This window comes from Aythya ferina (assembly GCF_964211825.1).
Source record: "Aythya ferina genome assembly, chromosome: 35".
Classification (NCBI taxonomy): Eukaryota; Metazoa; Chordata; class Aves; order Anseriformes; family Anatidae; genus Aythya; species Aythya ferina.
The window spans coordinates 971,515-990,518 of NC_140332.1; the positions used below are offsets into that span (position 1 = coordinate 971,515).

The 19,004-nt window shown below is 68.8% G+C and overlaps 3 protein-coding genes and 1 long non-coding RNA gene across 4 annotated transcripts; 2 read left to right on the forward strand and 2 right to left on the reverse strand.

Moving 5' to 3' along the window:
- Positions 1 to 598: 598 nt before the first annotated feature.
- Positions 599 to 2,282, forward strand: COX7A1 (cytochrome c oxidase subunit 7A1). The gene is made up of 4 exons (XM_084502001.1): positions 599 to 673; positions 1,484 to 1,573; positions 1,794 to 1,878; positions 2,166 to 2,282. The coding sequence occupies exons 1-4, from the start codon at positions 659 to 661 to the stop codon at positions 2,219 to 2,221; spliced, it is 246 nt and encodes an 81-aa protein (XP_084358127.1). The 5' UTR covers positions 599 to 658; the 3' UTR covers positions 2,222 to 2,282.
- A 75-nt stretch (positions 2,283 to 2,357) lies between these two features.
- LOC311425975 lies at positions 2,358 to 4,274 on the reverse strand. Its single transcript, XR_014686476.1, has 3 exons — positions 4,241 to 4,274; positions 3,270 to 3,359; positions 2,358 to 3,170 (listed from the first exon to the last, which is right to left on the reverse strand). It is a non-coding gene; the product is annotated as an uncharacterized lncRNA (long non-coding RNA).
- A 3,322-nt stretch (positions 4,275 to 7,596) lies between these two features.
- On the reverse strand, positions 7,597 to 10,078 carry SNRPD2 (small nuclear ribonucleoprotein D2 polypeptide). Its single transcript, XM_084502002.1, has 3 exons — positions 9,982 to 10,078; positions 8,976 to 9,155; positions 7,597 to 7,815 (listed from the first exon to the last, which is right to left on the reverse strand). Coding segments are annotated over exons 1-3 (357 nt in total). The 5' UTR covers positions 9,984 to 10,078; the 3' UTR covers positions 7,597 to 7,640.
- A 1,237-nt stretch (positions 10,079 to 11,315) lies between these two features.
- NPAS1 (neuronal PAS domain protein 1) lies at positions 11,316 to 18,063 on the forward strand (the record flags this gene model as incomplete). Its single annotated transcript, XM_084502029.1, has 5 exons — positions 11,316 to 11,344; positions 14,274 to 14,464; positions 15,971 to 16,107; positions 16,908 to 16,992; positions 17,954 to 18,063. Coding segments are annotated over exons 1-5 (546 nt in total), but the record flags the coding sequence as incomplete, so codon positions are not given.
- Positions 18,064 to 19,004: the final 941 nt, after the last annotated feature.

Sequence of the window (19,004 nt, forward strand, 5' to 3'; positions counted from 1 at the left end):
GGACACGGGGACAGGGACAGGCCACATATAGGGACATGGGGACAGGGACAGGCCACATACAGGGATAGGGACAGGTCACATATAGGGACATGGGGACAGGGACAGGCCACATATAGGGACATGGGGACAAGGACAGGCCATGTATAGTGGGATGGGGATGGGGACAGGCCATGTATAGGGACATGGGGACAGGGACAGGCCACATATAGGGACAGGTCACATATAGGGACATGGGGACAGGTCACATATAGGGACACAGGGATGGGGACAGGCCACATACGGGGACAGGCCGCATATAGGGACATGGGGACAGGCCACAAGTAGGGACACGGGGACAGGGACAGGCCACATATAGGGACATGGGGACAGGGACAGGCCACATATGGGGACACCACAGCGGGGGGGGCACAGCGCCAATGGGGGGGGGGCACCCCTCAGTGTCCCCTCGCCGTTGTCCCCGGCTGTCACCGTCTCCTCGGGGCCGCGTGCGCCTGGGTGCCACCAGCACCGGCCCCCCCCGGCCCCCCCTGCCCTGGCCCCCCCCCCCGGCCCCGCCTCGTCCCGCCCCCCCCCTCCACCCCCCCGCTGTCCCCCCCTCCCTGTCCCCCCCCCCGTGCCCTTTGTGGCCGCAGCAGAGGACGAGCGGCACGGGCTGAGCATGAGGGGCCTCAGGGTACGGGGGGGGGGGGCACCGGGGGGGGGGCACCGAGGGGGGGGGAGATTATGGGGGGGGGGAGATTATGGGGGGGGGTACCAAGGGGGGGAGATTATGGGAGGGGAGATTATGGGGGGGGCACCAAAGGGACGGGATTATGGGGGGGGTGCCAAGGGGGGGGGATTATGGGGGGTAGCAAGGGGGGGAGATTATGGGGGGGGCACTGGGGGGGGGCAGCAAGGTGGGGGCATATGGGGGTTGACAAGGGGGGGGAGATTATGGGGGGGTGCCAAGGGGGGAGGGGATTATTGGGGGGGGGCAACAAGGGGACGGGATTATGGGGGGGCACCAAAGGGAGGTGATTATGGGGGGGTGCCAAGGGGGGGGCAGATTGGGGGGGGTACCAAAGGGGAGGGTTATGGGGGTTGCCGGGGGGGGGGGGTAGATTATGGGGGGGGGTCACCAAGGGGCAGGGAGATTATGGGGGGGGTAACAAGGGGAGGGGATTATGGGGGGGGCACTAAGGAGAGGGAGGATTGGGGGGGGCACCATGGGGGAGGGCTGGGGGGATTATGGGAGGGTCCCTATGGGGGGGGGTCGGAGGGGGTTATGGGGGGGGGCTGCAGGTGATCGACGGGGGGGGCGGTTATGGAAGGGTCTTTTGGGGAGGGGTCTTATTGGGGGGGTCCTGGGGGGGGTGGCTATGGGGGGGGGGTCCCTATAGGAGAAGTGTTCTGGGGGGGATCCCTTTGGTTGAGGGGATTTATTGGGGGGGGGGGGTCAGGGGGTCTCTCCTCACACCCTCATGCCCCCCCCCCCCCCCCCAAGGCCATTCCCTTGGGGTTCCTGCGTTCCCCGGCCCCCCCCGGCCCCCGGCGCCTCCACAACCGGGTCCCCGAGCACCAGAAGCACTTTCAGGTGAGGGGGGGGGGCACTGGGATGGGGGGGGGGGCAAATAATTGGGTGCCGGGGGTGGGGGGGGGATCACAGCCTGGATATTGGGGTCCCTTGGGCTGTGGGGGGGTAGGAAGGGACATTTGGGGGGTGTTTTGGGTTTTTTGGTTTTTTTTTGGGGGGGGTGGTATTTTAGGGGGGGGGGGTCAGCTCTTGATATCGCTCATCCCGTGCCCCCCCCCAGGAGGACAACGGGCTCCCGGTGCACCTCAAGGGGGGGACCATGGACTCGGTGCTCTATCACCTCACCACCCTCATCTGCTCCGTGGGTACGGCCGGCTCCTGGGGGGGGGGGGGGGGCTGTTTGTTTTTTTTTAGGGGGGGGGCACACAAATCCCTATTGATTTGGGGGTGGGGGGCACACACCCAGAGACCTCGGTGTCCCCTAGAACTGGGGGGGGGGGGGCACACAGTGGGCTGTATTTTTAAGATGGAGGGGAGGCAACGGCCACCGGGTCACTGTCGGGGGGGGTGCACGGGGGGGGGCACTGAGTCTTTTTGGGGACGGGGGGGGGACACACGGGTCCCTGAGCTGTCCCCGTCCCTGTCCCCGCAGGCACCTGCTACTCGCTGTGGTCGCTGGCGCAGGCCTCGCGGCCTAAGAAGCCTTGAGGGGGGGCCCCACACCGCGCCCCCCCCGCCCCGATAATGGCAATAAAGGGCTCCGACGCGGCTCCCGGCCTCTTGGGGACACGGGGGGGGGCACACGGTGCGGGGGGGGGGGACACAGTGAGGCACAGGTAGACAACAAAGGGGTTTTATTGCTCGATGACAAGATGGCGGGGACTAGGCCCGCAAAGGCCAAAGCGTCCCCAAAAGGCCCCAAAAGTGTCCCTGAAAAGGCCCCGAAGGGTCCCTAAAAACGCCCCGAAGGGTCCCAAAAGAGGCCCCAAAGGGTCCCCTAAAAGGGCCCAAAGGGTCCCCAAAAACACCATAAAAAGGCCCCAAAAGGGCCCCTAAAAGTCCCCAAACGGTCCCCAAAAAGGCCCCAAAGTGTCCCCAACGGCCCCAAAGGGTCCCCAAAAGGCCCCAAATTGTCCCCTAAAAGGCCCCAAAGGGGCCCTAAAAAGGCCCAAAGTGTCCCCCAAAAGTGCCCAAAGGGTCCCCAAAAAGTCCCCGAAGGGTCCCCAAAAGTCCCCAAATTGTCCTCAAACTGCCCCCAGCTGTCCCTGTCCCCGTCCCGGACAGAGCCAGCTCTGCCCAGGACAATAAATAATGGGGTAAAAACCTCCGGGAACGGGACTGTCCCCGGGGAGGGGACAGGGACAGGGGTTATGGGGACAGCGGTTACGAGGACAGGGGTTATGGGGACGGGGTGAGGGTCACCGGGGGGTTCTGGGGACGGGGACGGGGACATCAGGCAGACGGACGCCCCCCCCTGAGCACCCCAGCGTGGGCGGCCAGCAGGGCTTGGAGGGGCGCAGGGGGGGGCAGGTCCCCGTTGTCGTCCCCATTGTTGTCCCCATTGTTGTCCCCGTTCTTGTCCCCGTTCTTGTCACCGTTGTCCCCGTCCAGCCGCAGCGTGCGGTTGTGCTGCTGGCTGAAGCGCCGCGCGTGGAGGCTGTGGGGGGAAGGACACCGTGTGGGGGACAACTGGTCCTTACTGGTCCTTACTGGTGCATCCCCGCCCCAGTAAGGACCAGTAAGGACCAGTACGCACCAGTAGGGCTGGCGTTCGTCGGGGCTGAGGCTGTGCCAGAGCTTCGCCAGCTCCCGCGTGGCCTCGGTGGACGACAGCTCCGGGCGGGTGCTGGCGCCGGGGGTGGCACCGGGGGTGGCACCAGAGCCCCCCCCCCCCCAAGTCCCCAGCTCCATCCAGGGTCCCCCCCCCTCTCCCCAGCAGCCCTGTGTCCCCCCCCCCCAAAATGTCCCGGTGCCACCTGCCCCATATTCCCTACTCTGGGGTCCCTTTGGGGTCCCTCTGGGGTCCCGGTGTCCCCCCAGGTCCCCGTGTCCCCTAAGGTCCCAATGTCCCTTCAAGGCCCAAATGTCCCCCCAGGTCCCCAAAACCCCCTGAGGTCCCCAACACCCCCCAATGTCCCCATGTCCCTTAGGTCCCCAACACCCCTCAAAGTCCCCAACACCCCCCAAGGTCCCCATGTCCCCCGACGTCCCTGTGTCCTCTGAGGTCCCAATGTCCCTTCAAGGCCCCAATGTCCCTTCAAGGCCTCCATGTCCCCCAAGGTCCCCATGTCCCTTAGGTCCCCAACACCCTCCAAAGTCCCCATGTCCCCTAAAGCCCCCATGTCCCCCCAGGTCCCCAAAACCCCCTGAGGTCCCCAACACCCCCCAAGGTCCCCGTGTCCCCTGAGGCCCCTGTGTTCCCTAAGGTCCCAATGTCCCTTCAAGGCCCCAATGTCCCCCAAGGTCCCCAACACCCCCAAGGTCCCCAAGACCCCCAAGGTCCCCCCATCCCCTTGAGGTCCCCAACACCCCCTCAGGTCCCAGTGTCCCCCGAGCCCCCCCCCTCCCCATGTCCCCCCCGTGCCCCCCCCGTGTCCCCATTGCCCCCCCGTGTCCCTGTGCCCCCCCCGTGTCCCCATGTCCCCCCCATGTCCCTGTGCCCCCCCCATGTCCCTGTGCCCCCCCCGTGTCCCCGTGCCCCCCCCGTGTCCCCGTGTCCCCCCCCACCTGATGTAGGCCTTGCGGTTGATGCGGCAGAACATGAGGAAGCCGTTGACGCATTTCTTCTTTGGGCGCGGGGGGGGCCGGGGGGGGGGCTGCCGGCGCTGCCTCCGCCGTGCCCCCCCCGGCCCCCTCCCCACTTTAGGGGGTGCCGGGGGGCCGCTGGCCGCCCCCCCCCCCATCCCCGGGGACACCACCGGGGCCTGCAGGGACAGAGGGGCTGCCACCGGCTGGGGGGGGGGGGAATGCGGGGGGGTTACTGGGGGGGTGATGATGGGGGGGGGGGGACACTGGGGGGGGGATACTGGGGGGGGTGACATCGAGGGGGGGTGACACTGGGGGGGGGACACTGGGGGGGGACACTGGGGGGGGGACACTGGGGTGGTGACACGGAGGGATGATACTGGGGGTACTGGGGGGGGTGACACTGGGGGGGTGGCATCGAGGGGGGTGACATAGGGAGGGGGACACTGGGGGGGGACACTGGGGGGGGGACACGGAGGGGTGATACTGGGGGTACTGGGGGGGGTGACACGGGGGGGGTGATGCGGGGGGGTGACACTGGGGGGGTGGCATCAGGGGGGTGACATAGGGAGGGGGACACTGGGAGGGTGATAATGGGGGGGTGATAGTGGGGGGGTGATGCGGGGGGGTGACACTGGGGGGGGTGGCATCGAGGGGGTGACACCGGTGGGGGACATTGGGGGGGACACAGGGGGGGTGACATTGGGGGAAGGTGACACTGGGGGGGGGGGTGACACTTGTGGGGGACACTGGAGGGTGACAATAGGGGGGTGACAGTGGGAGGGGGACAATGGGGGGGGGACATTGAGGGGGGGGGGTGACACCTGGGGGGGGGTGGGGGGGTGACGGGCGCAGTCCCCACCTGCGGGCTGAGGTAGACTTCAGGGAAGAGCGCTGTTGGGGGGGGGGGGGACACACCCTGAGCAGAACTGGGGGGGGGACGGGGACACACAGGGCCACCCCCTTTGTCCCCTGACCCCCCCCCCCCCCCCCCGTCCCCCCCCCCCGGGGCCTCACCTCGTACCACGTTGCTGGGGGAGCCGGGGGGGGGGGGGGAGGCCAGCAGGGAGGGGCTGAGCCCCAGCAGCCCCCTGCGCCGGGGGGAGGGGGTCAGCGGGGGGGGGGGCGTCCCCCCCCCTCCCAGCTCGGCCCAGTTCAGGTCCAGATCGGCCCAGTTTGGCCCAGTATCGCTCAACCAGGGGTCGACACCGGCCCCCCCCAGCAGCACCTCCTCGGGCACCAGCGGACACCTTGCGGGGGGGGGGGGGAGGGTTAGGGGGGGTTGGGGGGGGGGGGTCAGCACCCATGGGTGCCCCCCCCCCAGTGTCACCTACCCGGGTGTGGCCTCGGCGCTCGGCTCTGCCTCTGGGGGGTCCCCAAAAAGTCCTGTGGGGATGGGGGGGGGTCAGGGGGGGCCCAAATGGGGGTCACGGGGTGGGGGGGGTTAACGGGGGGGGGGGGGCAGCAGGGGGGGGGCAGGGGTGGAAAGAAGCTGGGGGGGGTCACAGGGTGAGGGGAGGTCCTGGAGGGGGAGAGGTTAAAGGGGGGGGGGTTTAAAGGAGGGGGGGGGGGTTTAAAGTGGGGGGGGGCGCTGTTGGGAACCTGGGGGGGGTCATGGGGGGGTACCCGAATGGGGAAGGGGTCTGGGGGGGGGGTGCTGAGGGGGGGGATCCCCATCACATCCCCCCCCCCCCCAGTCTTGTTCCCTCCTCCCCAAAGCCTGGGGGAGTCCTGGGGGGGGGGACAAGGGGGTCCTGAGGGGGGGGGGGGGGGTTGTTTTTTAATTGGGGGGGGGTCCCCGTTACCTGCCTCCCCCCACACTTTTCGCAGGGTGCACTTCAGGTACCAGACGTACCCCAGGACGTTGCGCAGCACCTGCTCCTTTGGGGGGGGGGACACACAAATAGGGGGGGGGGTCGGGCACCCACACGGCACCTTCTGACCCCCCCCCCGGGACCTCCCCCCCCCAAAAAATACCTCGGTGTGGGGCCCTGGCATGTCACAGGGCCAGGGCAGCATCTCGTCCAGCTCCTGCAGCACCACGCGCCAGTCCTGGGGGGGGCGGCTGGGGGGGGGGGGGGGGCATCGTGGGGGGGGTTACGTGGAGGGGGGGGGGCACCGGGGTGGGGGGGGTGAGACGGGGAGGGGGGCGCGGGGGAGGGGCACAAAGGGGGTTATGGGGTGGGGGGGGGCAGCGGGGGGGGGGGACACAGGTGGGGGGGGTGACATGGGGAGGGGGGGCACGGGGGGGGGTGACAATGGGGGGGGGCACAGGGAGGGGGATGTGGGGAGGGGTGACGCGGGGGAGGTGACAACGCGGGGGGGGTTATTGGGGGGGGGGACACAGGAGGAGGGTGACAACGGGGGGGGGGGGGCACCGGAGGGGGGGTGACAATGGAGAGGGGGGGTAATTGGGGGGGGGGCAGAGAGACTGGGGGGGGTTATGGGGAGAGAAAGGACTTGGGGGGGTACTGGGGGGGGTGACACTGCGGGGGGGGGGCCATGGGGAGGTGATGGGAGGGTACGGGGGGGGGGCACAGGGTGGGGGGGGTGACACGGGGGTGGGGGGGGGCCCCCCCCGCACCCCTCACCGGAGGCCCTGGGGGGCGGTGGGGGCTTGGGCGCTGCCCCTGCGCTGCGGCATCTCCTGGGGGGGGGGGGTGGGGAATCCCCGGTGGGGGGTCAGCACCGCGGGGGGGGGTCCCCGGGGCCCGATCCGGGGCGTTGGGGGGGGGGTCCCGGAACCCTCCCCCTCCCCCCCCCCTCTTTCATCCCCGCACCTCGCCCGCACGACGGCGCCTCAGCACGCGCCCGGGGGCGTGGCCTCATCCCAGACCACGCCCCCAAAAGGGGAGGAGCCAAGAGACGGACACAGCGGGTGGGACGAAACCATTTTATTATGGGGGGGGGGAGGGGGGAACAGCGGGGCCGGGAGGAACCACAGCGCGGCGCGGGGGGGGGGGGGCGCCCCCAGGGAGCTCCTCCTGCCCCCCCCCCTCCACCTGCGACCCCCGGGGGGGGCAAAAAAAACCAAAACCCCCCCGGGGGCTGCCTAAAACCTCGCGGAGGGGGTGAAGCCCCTCCAGGTGCTGCCCGCTGCCTCCCAAGGGGGCTCGAGCACCTCCCCCCCCCCCCCCCCAAAATGCCTTTTTGGGGGGAATTAAGGGATTTTGGGGGGCAGGAAGGCATTTTGGGGGGGGGCACGAAGGCATTTTGGGCTGGGGGGGGCACAAAACACCAGGGCCCAGCCTCACCCTGGGGGTCCACCCTGACCCTGGGGGTCTCAGGGCAAGGCTGGGGATGGTTGGGGGTGGCAGCACGACCCCCAGTGACCCCAATTTTATTTTTTCTTTTTGGGGGGGGGGTCTCGTGGCCCCCCCCTCTACTTCCCGGCGATGAGGGGGTTGCGCAGGACGACGATGACGGAGTCGCCGCGCAGGAACATCTTGGAGATGTAGCGGTCCTTGTTCACCGGCTTCGACTTCTTCTTGCCCTTGCCGCTCTTGGGCACCTCCGTCCACATCTCCTTCACGTTCTCCAGCACCATGTTGCAGTGCCTGAAATTTGGGGGGGGGGGGGCGCACCGGGGGGGGCGTTAAGGGGGCTGCTCGGGTTTGGGAGGGGGTTTGGGGGGGGTAGGGGCACGGGGAGGGGGTGTCTGGGGTGTCCTCGGGGCTGGGGGAGGTGCAGGAGGTCCAGGGTGTGCAGGGAGGGGAAACACCAGGAGGGTTTTTTTTTTTTTTGGGGGGGGGGCAATATTTTTTTGGGGTTCAGGGGAACCCCAACTGGTGGGGAGAGCCCTGGGAGGATAACTTGGGGGGGTGGGGGGGCATGGGAGGGGAGCACGGAAATGTTGGGGACGACTTTGGGGTCTGTGGGGGGGGCGCGGAGGGATGCTGGGGGTCCCGTGGGGGGGTCCTGGGGGACACCGAAGGCTCTGTGGGTGTTTTGGGGTGACCGAGGGGGGATTTGGGGTAACTGGGGGACACTGGGAGCCCTACAGGGACTGGGGGGTGACCCAGGAGAGACCTAGAGGGGAACTGCAGGCCCTGAGGGCGTTTTGGGGTGACCCAGGGGGACGTCAGGAACCCTGCGGGGACACTCAGGGGGATATTGGGGACCCCAAAAGGCACTTTGGGGTGACCCAGGGGGATGCTGGGGACCCTGAGGGGGCTGTGAGGAGATTTGGGGGGATATTGGGGGACCCAGAGGGCATTTGGGGAGGACCCAGGGGAATATTGGGGGACCTGAAGGGATATCTGGGGACTCGGAAGGCATTTTGGGGGGGGACTCAGAAATATAGCGGGGGACCTAGGGGGTTATGGGGGCACCCAAGGGGTTATGGGGGCACCCAGGGGGTTATAGGGGCACCCAGGGGGATATTGGGGGACCCAGGGGGATATTGGGGCACCCAGGGGGATATCGGGGGACCTGGAGGGCAATTTGGGGTGACCCAGGGGGGAAATGGGGACCCTGCCGGGAGCCCTTGGGGTATTTTGGGGGACACTGAGGGTTCTTTGGGGTAGCGGGGGGGGGGAGCCAAGGGGCACTTTTGGGGGGGGGGGGATCTGAGAGGATACCGGGGGAGGAGAGACCGGGGGGATAATGGGGGGATACCGGGGGGATACCGGGGGGACCTAGGGGATAACGGGGGGATACTGGGGGGTGCTGGGAGGATACTGGGGGTCCCGGGGGGGGTCCCGGGGGGGTCCCGGACCTGTCGAAGGCCTTGACGCGGCCGAGCAGCTTCTTGTTGTTGCGGCAGTTGATGAGCACCTGGGTGTTGTTCTTCACCGACTGCGTCAACACCGACAGCGGCCCCGTGTTGAACTCCTCCTCCTCCCGTTTCTGCAGCTCCTCCGGTGTCATCTCGCTCTTGGGCTTGTTCAGCAGGCTCCTGGCCACCGGTACCGGGGGGGGGCGTGAGGCCGGGAACGGCACCGGGACACCGGGGTTGGGAACCGGGACCGGGAGCGGGACCGAGACTCAGGGATCAGGGACTGGGGATGGAGGGACTGGGACCGGGGACACCAGGGATGGGAACCGGGGATGGGGGGACCGGGGACGTGAGGCCGGGACTGGGAACCGGGGACCGGGGACACCGGGGATGGGAACCGGGGATGGGGGGACCGGGAACGTGAGGCCGGGACCGGGGACGGGGGGACCGGGGACAGGGGACTGGGGATGGAGGGACCGGGACCGGGACACTGGGGACGTGAGGTTGGGACTGGGACACCGGGGACGGGCACCGGGGGGAACGGGACTGAGACTCGGGATCAGGGACGGGGACACCGGGAACCGGGACACCGGGGACAGGCAGCAGGGGGACCGGGGACCGGGTCCGAGACTCGGGGATTAAGGAGCAGGGATGGGGGAACCGGGAACGTGAGGCCGGGACTGGGAACCGGGGACCGGGGACACCGAGGACGGAGGACCGGTAATGGGGACCGGGGACGTAGGGACCGGGACCGGGACACCGAGGATGGGCACCGGGGGGGACCGGGACCGAGACTCGGGGATCAGGGACCGGGGATGGGGGCACCGGGGATGGGGGAACCGGGAACGTGAGGCCGGGACCGGGACCGTGGACGGGAACCGGGACCGGGACCGGGACCGGGACCGGGACCGGGACCGGGACCGGGACCGGGACCGGGACCGGGACCGGGACGCGGCCCCGCCCCCCCCCCCCCCCCCCCGGCCCGGTGCCCCCGCCCCCCCCTCACATGGTGGCTCCGCTCCCGTTCCGCTCCCGCTCCGCGCGCGCCTCCCGCAGGTTTCGCTTCCGGGTCACGGCGCCGCCTTCCGGCTATCGCTTCCGGGTCGGGAGAAGGGGGAGGCAAGGCGCATGCGCGGGGTGCGCGGGGGTGGGTCAAGGGGAGGGGCCGCGGGGCGGCCACGGCGGCACCGGGGGGGGGGCCTGGAAACGGACATAGAGGGGGAGGGGGGGCCTGGAAACGGTCATGGGGGAGCTGGAAACGGCCGGGGGGGGCTGGAAACGGTCATGGGGGGCCTGGAAACAGACATGGGGGAATGGAAATGGACCTGGGGGGGCTGGAAATGGACTTGGAGGCTCTGGAAATGGTCATGGGGGGGCTGGAAATGGTCATAGGGGGGCTGGAAATGCATCTGGGGGAATGGAAATGGACCTGGGGGGTCTGGAAATGGACCTGGGGGAATTGAAGTGATCATGGGGGGGCTGGAAATAGTCATGGGGGGCCTGGAAACAGACATGGGGGGCTGGAAATGGACATAGGGGAGTTAGAAATGGTCATGGGGAGCCTGGAAATGGACATAGGGGGGCTGGAAATGGTCATAGGGGGAATGGAAATAGACTGGGGGGGGCTGGAAATAGTCATGGGGGTCCTGGAAACGGGCATGGGGGAGTTGGAAACAGTGATGGGAAGGCCAGAAATAGTCATGGGGTGGCTGGAAATGGTCACGGGGAGGTTGGAAACGGTCATGGGAGGGCTGGAAACGGTCATGGGGGCATGGAAATGGACCTTGAGGGGGTGGAAATGGTCATGGGGGGGCTGGAAATGGACCGGGGGGGCTGGAAACGGTCATGGGGGGGCTGGAAAACGTGGGGGGAGGTTGAAAATGGTCACTGGGGGGTCAGGAAACGGCCCCGGAGGGGGAAATGTCGGCAGGGGGCTGGGAACGGCTGGAGGGGGGGGGGAGGGCGAAGGGCGTGGCCTATACAAAGGGGGCGTGGTCTGGATAGAAGGGGGCGTGGCCTAGATGAGCATGGCCTGTTGCCAGAAGGGGCGGGGCTCGAGCGAGTGGGCGGGGCCTCAGGGGGCGGAGGTGGGCGTGGCCCGGCGGGGAGCGGGAGGCTGGGGGGGGCTGGGCCTCGCGCCAAGGGCGGGGCCAAGCCCCCCGAGGGGGGCGTGGCCTGGGCCGGGGGCGTTGGCGGGCGGCCAGCAGGGGGGCGCGGGAGGGGGCGTGGCCGGGGGGGGGCGTGGCTCAGGGGGAGGGGGCGTGGCTCGGGGGGGAGGGGGCGTGGCCGGGGAGGGGGCTCGGCGCGGTGGGTGCGGGCGCGCAGAGGGCGGCGGCGGCGGCGGCCATGGACGGGCGGCCCGGGGCGAGGTATGGGGGGGGGGGGGGGGACACGGGGGGGACCGGGGGCTCAAGGGGGGGCCGGGGTCGGGCCCGGGACCCCGCGGGGGGGGTCCCGGAGTGAGCGGGGCGGGGGGAGAGGTCGGGGTCCGGCCCCCGAGGGGAGCGGGATCCGGTCCCCGGGGGGGTTTGGGGGGGTCCCGGGAGGGAAGGGACCGTGCCCCGGGGGGTGGGGGACCGGGGGGGGCCTGGGGGGGCTCGGGGGGGCTGGGGGGGGGCAGGAGGCGGCCCCCTGGGGGCGTTCTCGGGGCAGGGCGCGGGGCTGAGGGGCACGATCCGGCCGCAGGGGGGTCCCGGGGGGGTCCCAGGGGGTCCTGGGGGGGGTCGGGACCGAGCCCCTGGGGTCTTGGGGCGAGGGTCGGGGCGCGGGGGGGGTCAAGGGGGAGGGGGGGGGGATCGGGTCCTCTCTAAATGGGACCTCCTCGACGGGGCGGGGGTGGGGGGGGAGATTGGGAGGGGGGCGGTGTCCGGCCAGCGGGGGGCGCGGGGGGGGTCCTGGGGGATTTGTGCAGCTGCCACGGGGCGTGGGACCCCCACGGGGCGTGGGACCCCTGCGGGCCCCCGCTGCTGGCCCTGGTTCAAATCCGCGTGCAAGGGGTGGGGGCGTGGGGGGACGGGGTGTTGGGGCCCCTCGCACGACGGGGGGGGACGCTCGCACGAGGGGCAGCAGCCGCGGGTGTGGTGGCGCCAGCATCGAGCTGCGGGGGTCCTCGTGCGAGCCACGCGCGTTGCCGGGCACCCTCGTGCAAGCCACTGGGGTCCTCGTGCAAGCCGGGCGCATCCTCGTGCAAGCCAGTGGGGTCCTCGTGCAAGCCTCGCACGTCCTCGTGCGAGCCTCGTGCGAGCCTCGTGTGAGCCTCGTGTGAGCCTCGTGCGTCCTCGTGCAAGCTGGGCGCATCCTCGTGCGAGCTGGCCGTGCCCTCGTGCATCCTCGGGCAGTCCCAACCGGGGGGGGGGGAACTTGTGCACCCTGGTGCGAGCCGGCCGTGTCCTCGTGCAGCCTCGCACGCCCTCGTGCGGGCCACGCGGCGGTTGGGAGGCGCGTGCCAGCCGTGGGGGCGTGACGCCCGGCCAGCCCCGTGCGGGTGCACGCGTGCGTGCGAGGACCGCGCCGCCCGGCGCTGCCGTTCCCCCCCCCCCAGGGGTTCCCCCCCCCCCCCAGCCATGTGCACGCGTGTGTACATCACGTGTGGGGCCGTGGCGTGACGTGGCCGGGGGGGGGGGTCCCGTTTCTCCCCCCCACCCCCCCCCCCCAAATTTTGCCTCCCCCCCACCCCACAAGGACCCCACGGGTGTGGAGGGGACACAACGGGCCCCCCCCCCCCCCACCATGCACAATCCACCACAAATGGGGAGGGGGGGGGCAGGATCACCCCTTCCCAGTCCCCCCCCAGTCTCCCCCCAGTCCTCACCAGTTCCCCCCAGTTCCCCCAGTGCTCCTCCAGCTGTGTTTTGGGTGGGCTGCCCACCCCCACCCCGCATAAATCTGCATACATTTCCATCCCACCGCCCCCCCCGCACCCTCCCCCACCGCCTCCCGTCCCCGTCCCCCCCCCCCCTCCTTTATGTCCCCCCCCCACCCCCCTCCCGGCTGCGGCCCCCGGGCACGGCGCCAGGGACAGGAACAGCCCGTCCCGGCCGCACGCACGCACCAGCAGCGCACACGCGCGCCCGCACGCACCCTCGGCACGGGACACGCGGGCACACGCGCGCGTGAGCGTGCCCCGACGCCCCCACCCCAGTGGTGGGGGGCCGCGCTGAGCCCCCCCACAGCGTCCCCTTCCCACCCTGTCCCCCCCCTTACTCCCCGTTTCGTGCACGCGCGGTTGTTGGAGACGTGCACGGCCCCCTCCCCGTGCACGCACGCCCCCTCCTTGTGCACACCCCCCCCCCGTGCACACCCCCTCGCATACCGCTGTGTGCACGCCCACACTGACACGTGCACCCCCCCCCACGCACCTGCTTGCACACCTGCACACACCCCCGTGCACGCCCACGCCCCCTCGTGCATGCCCTTGCACGCCCACTTGCGCCCCCCACAAATGCACCCCCGCCCACCTGCACGCCCCCTTGCACACTCACAGCCACCCATGTGCACGTACCCACCCCCTCACACCCACGGGCACACCCCCTTGCACGCCCACGCCCCCCCTTGCACGCCCACGCCCCCCCACCCCGCCGTATACACACCCCCTTGCACACCCACACCACTTGCACGCCCACTGTTACGCTGACACCGGCACACGCGCGTGCATTCCCTCGTGTCCCAGCAGCACCCACGGTGTCCCCAGGCTCGTGGTGACGGTGTCCCCATCCCCATAGTGTCCCCATGTCAGTCCCCAAAGTCTTGGTGTCCCCGTACCCACAGTGACAGTGTCCCCGGGCTTGTGGTGACGGTGTCCCCATCCCCACAGTGTCCCCGTGTCAGTCCCAGTGTCCCCATCCCCACAGTGACCCCATCAGTCCCCAAAGTCCCGGTGTCCCCAGGCTCACGTTGATGACGTCCCCAGGCTCTTGGTGACGGCGTCCCCATCCCCAGTGTCCCCGTGTCAGTCCCCAAAGTCTTGGTGTCCCCGTACCCACAGTGATGGTGTCCCCAGGCTCATGTTGATGATGTCCCCAGGCTCACGGTGACGATGTCCCCACACCCGCGGTGCCCCCATGTCAGTCCCCAAAGTCCCGGTGTCCCCATACCCCATTCCCAGTGTCCCCAGTCTCATATCGACAGCATCCCCCTACCCACACTCCCGGTGTCCCCATGCCCCTGCTGACGACACCCCCACCCCATCCACGGCGTCCTCCGGGTGCCACCATCCCCGTGCCCCCCATCCCCTCCCCGTCCCACCGCCGGCCCCGGGGGGGGGGGGCCCCGAGCACCCATGGGTGCCGGTGGCCGCAGGTCGACGCCGGAGCTGCGGAAGGAGCGCTCGCGGGATGCGGCGCGGTGCCGGCGTAGCCGGGAGACGGAGGTTTTCTACCAGCTGGCGCACACCCTGCCCTTCGCCCGCGGCGTCAGCGCCCACCTGGACAAGGCCTCCATCATGCGCCTCACCATCAGCTACCTGCGCGTCCACCGCCTCCTGGCCGCCGGTGAGACCCCCGGGACCGAATCCGCCCCCCCCCCCCCCGGGTAACCCTGGGGCCTCCTTGGTCCTCCCGGGATCTCCTTGGTCCTCCTGGGACATCCTTGGACCTCCTGGGGCTTCCTTGGTCCTCCCGGGATCTCCTTGGTCTTCCTGGGACATCCTTGGACCTCCTGGGGCTTCCTTGGTCCTCCCGGGATCTCCTTGGTCCTTCTGGGACATCCTTGGACCTCCTGGGGCCTCCTTGGTCCTCCTGGGAACCCTTGGGACCTCCTTGGTCCTCCTGAGGACGTCTGGGACCTCCTGGAGCCTCCTTGGTCCTCCCGGGATCTCCTTGGTCCTTCTGGGACATCCTTGGACCTCCTGGGGCCTCCTTGGTCCTCCTGGGAACCCTTGGGACCTCCTTGGTCCTCCTGAGGACGTCTGGGACCTCCTGGGGCCTCCTTGGTCCTCCTGGGGCCTCCTTGGTCCTCCTGGGACCTCCTTGGTCCTCCTGAGAGCCTCTGGGACCTCTTGGGGCCTCCCAGGGCCTCTAGGGCCTCCTTGGTCCTCCTGGGGTCTCCAGCCCTCCTGGGAACCCTTGGGACCTCCTTGGTCCTCCTGAGAACCTTTGGGACCTCTTGGGGTCTCCTTGGTCCTCCTGGGACCTCCTGGGAACCCCTGGGACCTCTTGAGAACCCCTGGGGTCTCCTCAGTCCTCCCGGGACCTCTTGGGGTCTCCCAGAGCCTCCAGGGCCTCCTTGGTCCTCCTGGGACCTCCGGGACCTCCTGGGAACCCCTGGGACCTCTAGGGACCTCCTTGGTCCTCCTGAGAACCTCTGGGGTCTCCTTGGTCTTCCTGGGACCTCTTGGGGTCTCCCAGGGCCTCTGGGACCTCCTGGGAACCCCTGGGACCTCCTTGGTCCTGAGAGCCTCTGGGACCTCTTGGGGTCTTCTGGAGCCTCTGGGGCCTCCTTGGTCCTCCTGGGACCTCTGGGACCTGGGAACCCCTGGGACCTCCTTGGTCCTCCTCAGTCTTCCCGGAACCTCTTGGGGTCTCCTAGGGCCTCTGAGTCCTTCTTGGTCCTCCTGGGACCTCTTGGGGTCTCCTGGGACCTTCTGGGGCCTCCTTGGTCCTCCTGGGGTCTCCAGGACCTCCTGGGAACCCTTGGGACCTCCTTGGCCCTCCTGGGACCACTTTGGTCCTCCTGAGAACCTCTGGGGCCTCCTGGACCTCCTGGGAACCCCAGGGACCTCCTGGGACCTTGTTGGTCCTCCTGAGAACCTCTGGGACCACCTTGGTCCTCCTGGAACCTTTTGAGAACCCCCCTGGGACCCCCCAGGACCCCCCAGACACCTCCTGACACTTGCGGCCACCCCCAAGACCCCCCCCCAGCACCCCAAAGCCCCCCCCCACCGGGCCCCCCAGGAACCTCTTCCAACCCCTGAGCCCCCATTTCATGACCTCTGCACCCCCCCCCCGAGCACCCAGCACCCAAGGGTGATGCTGGGACCCCCCCCCCCCGTCCCCCAGGTGCCTGGGCGGCGGTGGCGGAGGAGGTGGACGGGTGCTACCTGAAGGCGCTGAGCGGCTTCGTCATGGTGCTGAGCGAGGCCGGCGACATGATCTTCCTGTCCGAAAACGTCAACCGGCTGCTGGGGCTCAGCCAGGTCCGGGGGGGGGGGCACAGGGGGGGCCCTTGTGCGAGGGGGCTCGTGCGAGGGGCTGGTGCAAGGGGCGCTTGTGCAAGGGGCTGGTGTGATGGCGTTTGTGCGCGGGGCGCATGCAAAAGGGCTCTCGTGCATGGCTCGTGCAATGATGCTTGTGCAAGGGGCGCTTGTGCAAGGAGGCTTGTGCAAGGAGCTGTGCAATGGTGCTTGTGTGCGGGGCTTGTGCAAAAGTGCTCGTGCATGGCTCATTCAGTGATGCTTGTGCAAAGGGGCTTGTGCAAGGGGTTGGTGTGATGGTGCTTGTGCAAAAGTGCTCGTGCAGGGCTCATTCAATGGCGCTTGTGCAAGGGGGCTGGTGCAAGGGGCTGGCACGATGGCGCTTGTGAGCAGTGCTCGTGCAAAAGTGCTCGTGCATGGCTCATTCAATGGTGCTTGTGCAAGGGGGCTGGTGCAAGGGGCTGGCACGATGATGCTTGTGCACAGGGCTCATGCAAAGGGGCTTGTGCAAAAGTGCTCGTGCAAAAGTGCTTGTGTGCAGCTCATGCAACAGTGCTTGTGCAAGGGGTCTTGTGCAAGGCAGTTTGTGCACGGGGGTTTGTGCAACAGCACTCGTGCAAAAGCACTTGGGCAAATGCATTCGTGCAAGAGGGCTTGTGCAAAGCTGCTTGCCCAAAGGGGCTCGTGCAACAGCACTTGTGCAGTGGTGTTTGTGCAAAGGGGCTCGTGCAAGGGGGACTCGTGCCAAGGGCGCTTGTGCAAAGGGCGCTTGTGCGAGCCGTGTCCCCCCCCCCCCCATGCAGCTGGAGCTGATCGGCCACAGCGTCTTCGACTTCGTGCACCCGTGCGACCACGAGGAGCTGCAGGATGTGCTCAGCCCCCGGCAGGGTGAGCCCCCCCCGGACCCACCCCGAACACCCCCGGTGCCCCCCCCACCCCGCCACCCTCGGGCTCACCCAGCACAGCCCAAACACCGTTGCCCCCCCCCACACCACGTTGCTTTAAGGTCCCCCCCCTCCCTGGGACCAGCCCCCCAAATACTGCACGGGACCCCCCCAAGGGCTGCAACCCTCCCCCCCCAAAAAAACAAACACCATATGCCCCCAAAACCCCAAAAACCTATGAGTTGCACCCCCCCCGCAAAAAAAACCACCACCCATATACCCCAAAAACCCCAAATACCCCCCCCCCCCAAAAAAAAAAAGCATATGCCCCAAAAACCCGCCATATACCCTCAAAACCCCAAATACTCCATGGGCTGCACCCCCCCTTCAAAAAAACCCCACACCCATATACCCCCAAAACCCCAAATACCACATGGGCTCCACCCCCCTCCCCCCCAAAAAAACCCACCCATATACCCCCAAAATCCCAAATACCCCCCCCCAAAAAAAACATGTACCCCCAAAACCACAAATACCCCCAAAACCACAAATACCCCATGGGCTGCACCCCCCCCCCCCCCCAAAACAAAAACAACACCCATATACCCCCAAAACCCCAAATACCCCCCCCCTGCAAAAAAAAACATATACCCCAAAAACCCCAAATACCCCAAAAACTCCAAATACCCCCAAAACCCCAAATACCCCCCCCCCCAAAAAAAAATATACCCCAAAAACCCCAAATGCCCCCAAAACCCCAAATACCCCATGGGCTACAACCCCCCCCCCCAAAAAAAAAAAAAAAAGCAAACACCTCTTGGTCTCCCCCCCCCCCAGACCCTTCAGACCCCTCCCAAGACCCCTTCATGGGGTGAGACCCCCCCCAGATCTGGGACCCCCAGGGCCCCCCCTCTCACCCGTGTCCCCCCCCCCCAAAAAAAAAATCAATGTCCCCCCCCCCCCAGGGGGGCCGCGGCGGCGGGGGGAGCGCTCGGGGCGCAGCTTCGCCCTGCGGATGAAGAGCACCCTGACGGGGAGGGGGCGCTGCCTCAACCTCAAGGCTGCCTCCTGGAAGGTGGGGGGGGGGCACGGGGGGGGCACGGGGGGGGTGATGGGGACATGGGGACATGGGGGGGTATGGGGACATGGGGGGGGTATGGGGGGAATGGGGGGGGATGGGGACATGGGGGGGCACGGGGACATGGGGACATGAGGGGGTATGGGGGGGGAATGGGGACATGGGGGGGCTGGGGGGGGAATGGGGGGGGACATGGGGGGGGCAGGGGGACATGGGGGGGCATGGGGGACACGGGGGGGCATGGAGGGGGCAGGGGGGGCAGGGGGACATGGGTGGGGAATGGGGACATGGGGGGGCATGGGGGGGGACATGGGGGGGGCAGGGGGACATGGGGGGGGACATGGGGGGGGCAGGGGGACATGGGGGGGCACGGGGGGGCATGGGGGGGGCATGGGGACATGGGGGGGGCATGGGGAGGGCACAGGGGGGCATGGAGGGGGCATGGGGACATGGGGGGGAATGGGGACATGGGGGGGGCACGGGGGAGGCATGGGGACATGGGGGGGAATGGGGACATGGGGGGGACATGGGGGGCACGGGGGGGCATGGAGGGGGCGGGGGGGCAGGGGGACATGAGGGGGGCATGGGGGGGAATGGGGACATGGGGGTCACGGGGGGACATGGGGGGGACGTGGGGGGGCACAGGGGGACATGGGGGGGCATGGGGGTCGTGGGGGGGGACATGGGGGGGCACAGGGGGACATGGGGGGGCATGGGGGGCACGGGGGGGGCATGGAGGGGGTGGGGGGGGCAGGGGGACATGGGGGGGACATGGGGACATGGGGGTCATGGGGGTCGTGGGGGGGACATGGGGGGCACAGGGGGACATGGGAGGTATGGGGGGGGCAGGGGGACATGGGGGGACATGGGGACATGGGGGGGGCACGGGGACTTGGGGAGGATGAAGCTGGAGGGGTGTGGGGGGGGGGCATGGGGAT

Coding starts and splice junctions, on each gene's coding strand:
- COX7A1 (XM_084502001.1), top strand. Junction 1,574..1,793: donor AGCACCAGAAGCACTTTCAG/GTGAGGGGGGGG, acceptor GCCCCCCCCCAG/GAGGACAACGGGCTCCCGGT. Junction 1,879..2,165: donor CACCCTCATCTGCTCCGTGG/GTACGGCCGGCT, acceptor CTGTCCCCGCAG/GCACCTGCTACTCGCTGTGG.
- SNRPD2 (XM_084502002.1), bottom strand. Junction 7,816..8,975: donor CGCGTCAAGGCCTTCGACAG/GTCCGGGACCCC, acceptor CCCAAATTTCAG/GCACTGCAACATGGTGCTGG.